Consider the following 13,323-nt stretch of genomic DNA (forward strand, 5'->3'; position numbering starts at 1 on the left):
GGAACGCATGAGTGATGGTTTCATTCGATAAATTTGTCTGAATAATCAGTGGGTTAACTTAACTCCATTGCTCTGGGATGGAGAACAAGATCCGCTTCGCTCACTCAGCAGCCATTCCTCAGAGTCTGGGTTGGAAAAGTCCGTCTCTGTATGCATCCAGCTGGATAGCGGGTGCCTTTTCTCTCCAAGGTACAGGGGAAACCTTGCAGCATTCTTTAGCCTCTTGGCCGGCAGATGAATGAAAGCGCTGATCATTGGATTTGCTGTCGGTTTCAGTGAGTAACTGATTTCTCACGCAAAGGTTTAGAGTTTCTTCCAGCGTCCGCTGGCGAAACTGGCCACTCGACTCCCTCAGTTTTTTGGGGGGGCATTTTGTGCCATTACTCGGTATTTTAGAACTTTTAGCTTAGATTACCTCCATCCCGGCTTCTCCACTTCCTGCTCTGACGTCAGTGGCTTTGATCTACCGTCTCTTCCGTGTTCCGACTACGTATCCCAGAAGCCCCAAAATTACTCACAGGGAGCATGAGAGCACCCCCTTGTGCCAGACACCGAAAAAAACACTTTGGCATATATATATACCTCAATGGCACTCAAGTGTTGGCTTTTAAATGACATATATACATCAGTGACACTCATGAGTTAATATCAACAAAATCCAAAAACTGAAGTTTAAACCTCCAGGAGTAGGCTAAAATTTAATAAAACCTCAACACTACTGGTTAAATTTCCAAAATGTTTACCCGATTTAATAAAATCCTTTAAACATCCCAAAGGCAGGCTAAAACCCCAGTAAATTACAAAATTAAACTAAAACCCCAACTAAGATAAAATCAAGCATGGTAAACAAAAATTCCAATTTTAAAAACAGAACAATCTAGATAAAATCCCCCCAAATTAGGCTAAGCTTTAAAAAATCCCCAAAGATGTAAGTTTAAATACCCAGAAGTATGCTAAAATTCCCATTAATTCCTCCAAATGTTAGTTAAAATCTCAACTGTGTAGGATATGTCCTTTAATCCCCAAATCAAAGTCTGCAACATCAGATTACTTCCCACATAAAATTCTAACAACAAAATAACCAAGTGTTGGTTTTAACAACAAATAAAATTTGTAGTAATGTGGCTAACAATTAAAAATACAGTAATAAAATCCACAAAGAAAGTGTAGGCACAAAGTGTTAAACCTGAAGGAAAACCCAAAATCCAAACAATGCAGCAATATGGGAATGAATGGAGAAGACTGACAGCATCAACTTAAAACAATGTTTGATTTTAAAGAATTAAGAATTAAAAAAATGATTAAACACAAGCAGATTTTAATGAAAAGAAGGGTGTTTCTGAGGAATAATTGTTTTCCGGAATTTACTCAAATTTTCTCCCCGACCTTGTTTGTTTTTCCACAGCTCTTTTTTTTTTTTTTTTTGTATTTGTTGTGTTAATGTAAGAATGGATGAAATTAAAAGCCTTTAAAGATATTGGACCCAGTTAACTGTAATGTTTGTCCAGCAGTTGTTTCATGGATATTTCAAGCTTATCAAGATGATTACAGTGACGTTTACAATCATGTACTTTGTCACAACTTGAGCTAGAAGAGCTAAACATTGCCGGATGAGTGCATTTATTACCCACAAATTCCATTCCATTACATAAATTGGGATTATCAGACATAAACAGAGTGAAAAAAAGCCCCAAACACATTTATAATTTCTCAAATATTTACTTAATTTTTTCCAGCTCATAGACACATTTGCAAACAGTGCTGTCTGTCTGATCGTCATAATAGTGATGTCTTGGCACCCCTTGCTGTTCAAATGTGGTATTACACAACAAATTTAAAAGCTGTTTGCTCACTCTGGCTTAACTGACATAAGGAGAAAAATACAATATAATTTGATATATTTATATTCAGTCATTATTTTTATCACATGTATTTAAACTAAGTCAGTGTGATCAGATGAATTCAGGATAATACATGGATTTTAATGCACAGCAGTTCAGTAACTCACTCCTCACTGTCTTCCTTGAGACATTCTGCACCAAATCTACCTGCAAACAGTCCTGGGTGTTTGTTTTATCCACCTGTGCTTCCAGACGGGTGGGGTTTACCTCCCTGTCTGGCAGATCCCACCCATCTGGCGCTGTGTAATATCATTACTGCAGAGGGGGCGCCTCCTCTCAGCCTGCACACATCACTCTCTCTCCCCTAGTGACCCTCTGTATGTGTGATTTGACCAGTGGCTTCTGTCCTTTGCTGGCTGTATGTCGTTGATTAACAAACATTGTGCAGCTCTGTCGTGTTGGCTCGCTGCCTGGGGCCCGAGGCTGTTCTACTTTTCTCCCCCTGGTTCTTTTCTAAGTCTTCTTCTGTCTCTTTCTTTGTCACATCTAAGATGAGTTTTATCTCCATAAGAAAGAAAGGCTGGTCAGACCTGGGTCAAATGCTATTTGTTGATTATAAAAGACTTTTACTTCAAGGTTGGGCTGGGCAATATGGACAAAATGACATCTTGATGTTTTTGTTTGTAAAGAAATTAATGGTACACCAGAATTTTAAACTTTGATATGATTCTAGGAAAAAATCTCACCGTGTTTCAACCTGTTTGTTACAACAGCAACAAAAATAGGAGTCCTACACACATGGACAAAATTGTTGGTACCCTTCTGTTAATGAAAGTAAAAAACAGTGGTCACTGAAGTAACTTGAAACTGACAAGTAATTATAAATAAGAAATTTAAAAAGACTGTGCTGTTGAAAGCAAATCATAAAAAGCTAGACTGGAATTTGCCAAAATGCATATTGACAAGCCAAAAGCTTCTGGGAGAATGGATATTCTCCAGAGGACTCTGGACAGATGAGCCCAAACTGGAGCTTGTTGGAGTCACAGCAGCTCTATGTCCACAGATGCTAAAAAGAAACATCCAAAGAAATGAAGACTATAGCTACTGTGAAACATGGAGGAGGCTCAGTTATTTTCTGGGGCTGCTTTGCTGCATCTGGCACAGGGGTCTTTAATCAGTCCAGGGTCCAATGAAATCAAGACTATCAAGGCATTTTGGAGCCATAGTTCTGCCCAGTGTCAGAAAGCTTGGTCTCAGGTCATGGGTCCTCCACAGCCCAAAAACACGGCTGAAAACAGCCACAAATGGCTAAGAACAAAACACTGGACTATTCTGAGCCCTGATCTAAATCATGTTGAACATCTGTGGAAGGAGCTGAAGACTACTGAGATGCCATCAGTAGTTTACATTCAAATTAAAGAGCATTGTGGATGTGTGGCAGGGCTATTAGCCTGAGCTACAGGGACAAGCAATGGTGGCAGCCTTATGGAGCTTCTGACCAGGATTGTGATTCAAAATATTAAGAATTAGTAGGGCAAGATTAATTAGGGCCCACAATTAATGCACTAGTTTTTAATTGTGAGTAATCTCATGCCCTATCGTCCCTTTCAGCACACTTGAATAAGCCATATCAGCATCTCCCTGCAGCCACAGTGATGCAAAATAAGTCCACCACTGCTTCTGAATGTCTCGTTTCACTTAAAAAAAAAAAAAAAAACTCACACACAGTTCAGTGGACAAGTCAAAGGCATCTGAACCTTGTGTGAACATTTACCTTTTTGCTGTTCCCTTATTTCATTTTCAATTCACAGCAAGTTCCTTTTCATGTCATGATCGTTGATCTTCCTATAAAAGATATCCTTTGTTGAGGCAGTAGAGAAATCCCAAATGACATAACATGGCAAATGACATAACATGGAAAATGACATAACATGGAAAATGACATAACATGGATAATGCAAAACCAGGGATTCGAATTTAATGCTGAGGACACAGTACAAGATTTTTTGCTGGATTTTACGCATGATTCCCAGTTGGACTAAGTCGGCAACTCTGTACCAGTCTGCACTAGTTGGGTACAGTCGGCATGTCTATTTAGGAAAAGTCTGTTAGGGTGTAAAAAGACCTTTAACGGTGGCTAGAAAACATCCCTTTGAAATCTTGTGCCTTATTCTGACGGGATGCCTTCTTTAAAGGGGTGAAGACAGAGAGTTAGGGTGATGTTATTAAGAGTCCATGTACATTGGAATACGAGGAGGAGGATTATGTGCACAGTTAAGCTGTTAGGATATTAGGATGTTCATTTATGCATCATAATGCATCACCCTGCATGACTGCAAGCTGCCGTGTTGTAGCTGTTTGTCAGGAGGTTTTGGACCCACCTCAGCACCACCTCTGATACAATGTGGACAAACTTAACTAAAAAATTTCCCTCAAGGTCTATAAAATATCTATTTAATCTAATCTAATATAAAGTTAGTTTGAAATAGAGTTTCAACATGGTGATTGCTGCAGAAGGCAGCTTCAGTACCAGATTGGCTAACATGGATCAGGCTTTGTCTTATATTTTCTACAAGCTAGACTTGGGCATGGTCAAAACTGTTAAGCTGAGGACACACTACACAACTATTTCAGTCTTTACATATTTTGAAGAGACTGGGAGTTCATACTAACAGACCGGTTTTAGCAGGTTTTTGAACTACTGAAATACTGGGGATCACACACAGGAGGAATCACAGACTACACGATTTGTCAAAACAACTAAAGCCAACTCATCAAACTCTCACGTGTTTTCAATGGTCACTGCCAAATTGTGTCAATTCCTATCCCATTAGAAAGCTCCAAACAGGAAGTCAAAAGCATAGAGTATCCGCTACTTGCAAAATATACAATACACAAATACAATGCCCGAACACCCGATGGTAATTCATCACTAGACCAACATTATGTCTCATTACATTCAGTGGGTCACAATAACCACTGATGAGGAAAACTTTAACTTTTGAGGGGATTTGACATGGAGAATTTGGCATAAAACCTTTAATGTTTGCTAGTATACTCACCCATGGCGAAATTAATAGTTTTTTTGGACTCATGCCAGAATGGACGATCAATCCATTGATTAATCAAAAAGGTAAATAATCTGTTGTTGACATACCATTCCAGCATGTTCGCAGCTCCCCTGTGATCTCTGATCAGGGCTGCACTTCGCTGCAAAACGCTGTAGACACGCTTCCAGTGGGTGAGGTGGCTTTCCCTTGGTCAGAAGCTAAAACGAAGCTCTGTCTTAAAGCCAGACTGTTTTTATGTTGTTCCAAATGGACACACACTCACAAACTGTCAGGTGAGAAGTCTCTTGGCTTCAATCTCTCTCCAAGTGTTTTGCTTCTGTAGTCTCACACCTGCGATTTCCCTGAAGGTCTGATTAAATCAACCTGAGCTTTGTTTTTCCCTCTAGATTCTATGCATTGAAAACCACTGTCATACATAGGGTAGACTTGTAGAAAGTCTCAAGAGGAAGTGTTTGAACAGGATGAAACCTCAATCTGGCCCATGAAAAGAGGTTCTCTAAGTTTTTGAGCTTCTGTCGCCTCATGTAAATTAGGTTGCAGTGATCCAAGTCTTGAACTGGATTATCAACAGAGTTGATTGCCAGAAGAGGGTTTTTCCTGAGTGTTTGCTGCTCCTAAAAAGGAGGCATTCAGCCAATGGATGTTGTTTAATTAAAGTGGCTTTTAGTGATGATCTCAGGGATCTCTTTGTGTGATTAAAAGCTCAATCAAGAAGGAAAATATTTGGTAAATCATAGGGATGTAACAGTTTGTGTATTATCCTGAACCGTCACGGTGCACATAGTCACATGCCTGAATCATTAAAAAATAGAAAAGAAAACAATTGTGACAGTATTTAGCCACCAGCTTTGGTGGCAGTAATGCTGGTTAGTGTATGCTGACCACTTTAAACAACCAACAAAAAAGAGTAAGTAGCCGGCTATCCAAACACAATAAGGAGAAAAGTCGAAAAGATATAAGGCTGTTTTCTGTTTTGCTGTTCGTTTTTATTTTATTTTTATTATTATTATTATTATTTGTTTTCCTTTTTTCTTCTCTTTTCTTTCTCTTTTCTTCCGGGACGAGATGTTTAATACATCACAGGCTGTATCAGCCTGATTGTTGTAAATAACACTAGATTGAACAAAGTATCAATTAATTGATTGATTGATTCAATTTTGTATTTTGGACATATAAAAAGTATCAGCTCCACTAACGAGGGTTAAAGAAAAAATTATAAGTGAGATATAAAATTATAAATCTCTGACTTTTTCTTTTTTATCAGTGAACCAAACCCGTACCAAGCTGTGACCCCAGAACTGAGTTACGAACCAAACCATGACCTCTGAACTGTTACACCCCTCATTCAATTTAATTCATTAAGCGTTAAGCAAGCTGTGGTTTCAAATACATGCACAGTTCAAATTCTACAATTGCTGCAAAAAGTTGGAGGTAAAGCCTGATTGCATAGTCATTAAGGGTTTGAAGTATGTTTGCAATGCTAAAAAGTCATTCACAGTGAAAGAATTTAATATATATAAACCGATGATAACATTTTGGGGCATTTATGCAGTTACTGTAGTTGATTAACCTTGCAAAACAGATGGATACGCCCATTTCCTTGTTTTTCACTGGCAAATCCATCTCGCAAAGCTCCCATCTGAACCGTTTGGTCCCGGTTAGAAAGTGACAGGACCAATCAGCTACGAGGGGCAGTACTTTCAGGCGCATCAGAATTGTGACGTAAACAAGCAGCAGCAAGAGCTGGTGCAGTTATGGAGGAAGAGATTAGCGTGGATGCTGCTAAAGTGCCAGTTTTATCAGAACTTAACAACAATTCTTCATTAAAAGAAGAACAAAGAACAGCAGTGAGTTGTTTTCTTTTCAAAAACAACAAAAGTACAGACAGTATAGTCACCATGTTTCGTGTTATTCCTTAGTAGCTGCGCACGTGCAGCTCGATAGCAGCTATGTCACATGTTTTGTTGCCCTTATTGGTCTGTAGAGATGTGACAGAACGGTCATCCAATTACACTCCGAGTTTTTTTCAAAGCCTCTGCCTTTTCTCAAACATTTCCTATTGAAGCTTTCCCAGATGGATGTGTGAAACACATCCATCTGGCATGTCAGGTTAGTAAGACTGTTGATAATACCGTGCCGAGAGAGAAGGGCAGACCTGCAGTAAAGTGCTGGCCTCAATGGCTATAGGTAGTGTAAAAACCACCCTCATATTTTTATATTGACCAAATTTTGGATAGTCGGGCATCTTAATGACAAATGGGAGCCAAAAGATTTAAAATTGCAACAGCAAATTGCTTAAAAAAAACAGCTGTAATTGCTGGAGTGTTATCCTAAGATTTCCTCTACAGAAGGAGTTGCTAATCTATCTCCATGTCAGCAGTTTCGATATTGTTTCCTCCCATTTTAAACACCAAAGAGGCTAATTTGCAATGAGAATAATAGTGTTATTATTTTTTTATTTTAAAGGGATAGTCTATATTAATGAACAATACCACAACAGTGTTACTTTGCCAGATTACTTTCTACTTCTCTGTTGTCCCTGGTAGAAATCACTTTAAAATCAAAATGGAAACATTTTTAAACATGCAAGTTACATTTATCATAAGTACAGTTTGAGGAATTTAAGGTATAGCGTGTTAAATTGGGAATATTGGTGACATCTAACAGTAATTTAAATAGGCCTACTTTACCAAACTTATTGCACTTAATGCTACTAGGCAAAATAGTGCACTGTACCTTTAATAGTAAGCGGAAGCAATAGGTGAGTGTTGAAAAAAGTAGCCATAAAAGAACAAGCCTTCACACATAGGCTGGCTACACCATTGAACATATTTATCGGTTCTAGTGTAAGGACCCACCACCACTCTCAAATTTCTTAGAATTTCCAATCAAAATTAAATGTTTAAATGAAAAAATGGGCATTTTGGACTTAAACTGCTACAAAAGATCTGTTTGATCTAGAGTCATATCCTTAAAAATAAAAGCACATCTTTCCTTTTGCCACATATTTTCTTCTAGGTGCACATCCACATCCCAATGAAAATAGCTTTGCAACACTCTAGAGGCACTACTCAAGCCTTTCCAAGACTTCCGAATGCTGCAGCCCAATTTAAGAGCTGAAAATTCTGGGACCAGCCAAAACCTTCAACAACACTGTTGCAGGCATCAGGACTTAAAAAAAATTCAACATGATGCCAAGTATTTTATTATATTTTATTTAAAACATTTTTAAAACCACGTTTATGTTCTTTAAATGAGGAAAGAGGCCTCACACAACCCACCTTTACCTGCACTAGGCAATTTATGACCCTGTTTGCCCCCTTGATGACCAGGCATGCCCTGATCCTAGGCTTGTCAGAACTGGTTAACTGTCTAAATAATCCTCTGATGTGTGGAGTCTGTTTACTGCTCCTAATTGAGATCTCCAGATTGGGCTACCTCCCATAAAAATACCTTCAGTAGCCAATGAAAATAAGCTGAATGTCAAGCATCACCAACGGGATGTTGCTTAAAAACACAACAGGTGACGAAGTTGATCGTTCTCCATATTTGCTTCTCTTCTTAATTCATATTTAATAGTTACAACAAACAGTATTTGCAAGGTCAGCAGTCTCACTGAATCTTATAGTGTATGCATTTGAAGGATTATGGTGTTAAAATTTGGTTTGGATTGACCATAGACATATGGTCTCCCATGCTTTAAGTTCAGTTACGATTTGAAAATCCTGTGCTGTAATGCCAACCTTCTAAATACTACTAAAACCGGGGTGTCAAACTCAAGGCCCGGGGGCCAAATCCGGCCCGTGTTACAGTTATATATGGCCCTCTAGCATGAGGTCGGCACATTTCCTCACGTGTAAAAATGTAAACTTGATTGAAAACATAATTTTTAAGTCATAAGAATTAGAAAGAGTAAAGAGTTGAAATAATCTAATAAAAAAAAGTCAGGAATGTGGGAAAATACATTTGTATTTTCATTTCATATTTTTAATTTTGCATCTCACAATTTTGACTTAAAATTATGGCTTTGACATTTGCAAATCATAAACTTGACTTTTTATCTCATATTTTGATGATTTAGATTCACAATTTTAATTTCTAAGACATATTTTGACATTTTCAACTTCTAACTCTGACTTTGAATCCCAAATAATGGCATTTTTTATTTAAAATCTAAAAATTTTATCTCATATCTTGAACTTTAAAACTCATAGTTACATTTTTTTCTCATAACTTGACATTTAAAATGAATGATTTAAAGCTTTATCGTATATTTTGACCTTGAGAACTCTTGATTTTAAACGTTCTCTCATAGTTTCATCCTTTTAACTCATTATTTTGTTTTATTTCTCATATTTTGACCTTTTCAACTCCTAGCTTTGACTTTTAATCCCAAATATTTACCTTTTAGATTAAAAATCCTACATTTTTATATTATCTTTTGACCTTTCAAACTCATAATTTTGAATATTATCTCACAATTTTGAAATTTATCCAGCTAAAGTATCGATTTTTTTTATTTTTTACTTTTTTTGTCTCAAAATCATGTATCATTAATGTTAAGTTTTTTTTCCCCATAGTTCTTCTCTGGTGAAGATAATGTTGACAATTTATGGGAAATTTTGACCCTGTTAGACCTTTAGGCTAGACCTAAATTCACAATTCAGCCCCCGCTGTGATGGAGTCTGACATCCCTGCACTAAAAGGTTCATAAACACAAGTTTTCAACCATGGGTCTCTCCATTTCTGCCGTATTTTGATTGCCTGAAACCAACATAAAGTGCATCTAAGTTCCTTCCTCCAAGGTCATAATGACAGAAATTTTCCTGTTGGTAAGCAGAAAATGGCAAATAGTATTTGACCCAGATCTTACTGGGACATGGTACAAATAGCTGCCTTTCTGTTGTTTGCACTTTTGTTCTTATGTACATTCTTGTCATGTTTTAAAGTCAGTTACAATGTCATGTCAAAGTTATGCATATTTTACAGTAAACATGGGAGTAATTGAGCCTCTGATTGTTTGAGGCAAGCTAACTTTCCTTGTTTTCTGTGTCTGTCTCATACAGATCATCCTGAAGTAAACATCGGGAAGGAAACGGAGTGTCACGAAACTGCACTAGGAAACCCAAAACAGCCCCTGTGTAAATACTACCTTACCTCTCCCATAGAGGTCCAGCAACCTGCATGCTAAGAGTGTAATACTTCAATTTAACCGTAAGAACTGCAGTGCCGGTGTAACACACAAACACACACACAGAAAAAAAGATATATACTGTATGTATTGCTAGAAAAAACTATTAACACGAAAAGGTCAAAAATATTCTTATGTACAGAGCTACATAACCCACTATAGAGGTCATTTTAACAACCCAAAGTACCGTGGATCCCCCTCTCTTTCATATTTATTCTGCTGCATAACGTTCACCCTTTGGTAAGAAAGTAAGAAGCCTGATTTGCACTGTATGAACAGTATAGTGCTTAAGGAGGAGTACAGAGTGTGACAGAAAACCCGTGCACAACAGCGCTTCTCTTTCTACAAAATTCAATGTCCTTGGGGCAGACAGGTTCATGTTTTTTTAATGCGGATTGTCCTTTGCTCACCTGATGCTGTTAAGACGCCATGATGAAGCTTTCCCCCTCTATTCCTCTTCGCCAATTCCAGAAACACCTTGCCAAAGCTCTAAATAACATAAAAAAAAACAAAACAGCCAGACTTGATCTCATTTCCTCCTCTTTTGCCATTGCTAAAGCTACTCATACACAACGAACCCTTTATTTGTTTTTGAAAGATTGTGCACGGATTTTTGCATGTTCGTCTGGGTAAGAAAGCACCCAGAAAGTCAACGCCATTACTGAAAATAAAAAGCCTAAAGGCTCAAGTCTGTGCCAAGGGCTTTCCAAAGCTTGAGGGTTTTGTTCCAGACATACCAAGCCTTGTTGTGTGCGTGCATGTGTATTTGGAGACTGATGGTCTGCCGGCAGACTGGGACTTGGAGCGATGTGGTGACGACACCAGGAGAGGTTTTGGTCAGTGTCGGGGCAAGGGACTTAAGTGCTAAGACTTTTAAAAAACACGGTGCATTTGACGATGTTCGTCAAGCAAAAGATGACTTGAACTTCGACTGGAGGGCTATCTGTGACCGTCGGTTGTCCTGTCCAACCCTACTATCACCGATAATCCTGTTCCATTTTAGAAAAAAACTGTAGAAGTGCCTAAAAAAATGCTCATCAACAACACACACATCCACTTAAGACACTGGTGGTCAGAAGCTGCGTGGACTTTTTTGGGGAAAGACCTCACAGAAACAGTAAATCTTCATGAAAACATCACAAGTGACTTTATCCAAATGAAAAAGAAGTTAAAAAAATGACAAATCAACAATAGCTTTGTAGAATGTTTGGTGACTTTCACAGTGTACCATCATTTTCTTACCATTGTTTTTGAGTAGTTTACATGAGGAGTGCGAATGAGAAAGAACAATGTATTGTAAACTGTGTAATGTATGTAAAGTGTCTCTTATTTTGAGAGTTTTTATTCACAGTTCTAGAAATGTAATCAAAGTTATTTAAAAAGTTTGTGTTGTGTCTATTACCAAGGTATGTTCAAATTCCCCTTAATGGAAATCCCACCACCATCTTCATCCAGAACAATCCTTTTAGTTCAGATTTTATGATTGTAAAGAAAGGCTGGCTACACACAAGACATGGGAGACCACAGATCCCCCAAGAGTTCCTACCGATCCCTAGCTTTTTAGTCTTCTGAATGCAACCATTAGATGATTCCACAAGATAACAAGACCACACACTTCGTAGTGGAAATTCCTCAGACATGATTTCTCATGGCTCCTGATCCACATGTGAAGCATGAAGAAACTAGAACTACCCCCTGGCGGTTCTATCTTTTCTTAAAGTTTCCAACTGCTTATCAGTGAAAGTATGGATGTGGGTCAAGAAGGGCTGGGGTGGTTTCTGTGGCATGATTCCAAATGACCTCAACCTTTGACCTCCATATCTAACCAGGTCAGTCATGAGTAGGCATTAGCAAATGTGCAACCCTAACCCGCAAAATGTTCTTTAGACACTGTATTTACAAGCAAGGGATGAACATGAGGCCCAGTGACCTGTGCCTTAGACCAGTGGTTCTAAACTTGTGCAGTCTCAGGACCCACCACCACCACCCCCTAGATGACCAATGCAGTGTTAATTTTGTCGACTAAAACTATTCGTCAACAGCCTTTTTCCATGACAAAAACTAGATTAAAACTAACAAAAATAGATCTGTGATGACTAAAACTAGATTAAAATGTAACATAGTTTTTGTCGGACATTCAAAACCCATAATATTTCTCCACTGTGGGTAAATCTGTCAAAAAAACAATGCAGCTTTATCTATTCTGCCTCTCTGCTGTAGAAAGCAGGGACCCCAGGTTTGGCAGGGTGCAGAGAACACACTACCATGACTTTGTACCAAATTTAGGCAAGAAAATAAATGCTTGGACTAAAAGTTAAGACTAAAATGTGAGGACTTTTTATGGACTAAAACTAGGCTAAAATGTTTTGAGTTTTCGTTGACTAAAACTTGATTAAAACTGAAAATGGTAGAAATGACTGAAATCAGACTACAACTAAAATGCATTTCATTTAAAGACGAAAATTAAAACTAAAATTAAAACTAGCTGTCAAAATTAACACTGGAACAATGACCCAAATTTCTAAAAATAAAAAAATAAAAAAAATAAAAAATTCAAAATTCACAATGATTATTGAAGTTTGAAGGATCCACAAAAAATAGCACCCCGACCCACCAGTTGAGAACCACTGTTCTTCACCTATGACCTCCAAAATCTGGAAAGCAAGGGATAAACGTGACCTCTATTCAGTTTACTCTTGGGTAGGGGAGAAAATTTCTGCCATGTTTAATAAAAATCTGTCAAACTGCTTATGAAATAAAAGATGATATACAGGATGAACAAATGGAAATGAGGCATAAAAACAAAAATGCAGGATGGTGGATATTATCCACTTGTTGTCCTTGCATATGTTTTTCTACTCAGTAAAAATGAAAAATAGGAGATGAGTGGTGGGTGGGTGGGGGAAATTCCAGATGAGAAGATGGTATATGCTTATGTCCTCTGCCGTGTTTGTGAGCTTTGAAAATTTGCAACATCAACTTGATGAAGCTGCCTGTTCATTGGCTATTTCAGGAGTCAGTCCAATCTGTAATAATAAGTATCAGTGATTTGAGATTGGGGAAGGCCCCGACTCAATCTAGAGCAGTAAAATCATCATATTGACACCACATTTTTGAGGATTATATATACAAAGCAGCCTGAAATCAGCACCCAAAATCATCCCTGAAACCGTCTAGTGTGCATCCAGCCTGAAGTTGTCAAAATATCTGATGCTTTTTC

General features: G+C 38.0%; 1 protein-coding gene across 12 annotated transcripts in view; it reads left to right on the top strand.

Moving 5' to 3' along the window:
- Positions 1 to 12,117, top strand: part of LOC121506183 (muscleblind-like protein 2a) — a 167,699-nt gene extending 155,582 nt beyond the window's left edge. For all 12 annotated transcript variants that reach the window (XM_041781842.1, XM_041781844.1, XM_041781848.1 and 9 more), the window contains one exon: positions 9,979 to 12,117. In XM_041781842.1, coding sequence (XP_041637776.1) covers positions 9,979 to 10,103 — 125 coding nt within the window. In that variant the 3' untranslated portion in view covers positions 10,104 to 12,117. The remainder of the gene's footprint in view (positions 1 to 9,978) is intronic.
- The last annotated feature ends 1,206 nt before the right edge of the window (positions 12,118 to 13,323 follow it).

This window comes from Cheilinus undulatus, linkage group 24, assembly GCF_018320785.1.
Source record: "Cheilinus undulatus linkage group 24, ASM1832078v1, whole genome shotgun sequence".
NCBI lineage: Eukaryota > Metazoa > Chordata > Actinopteri > Labriformes > Labridae > Cheilinus > Cheilinus undulatus.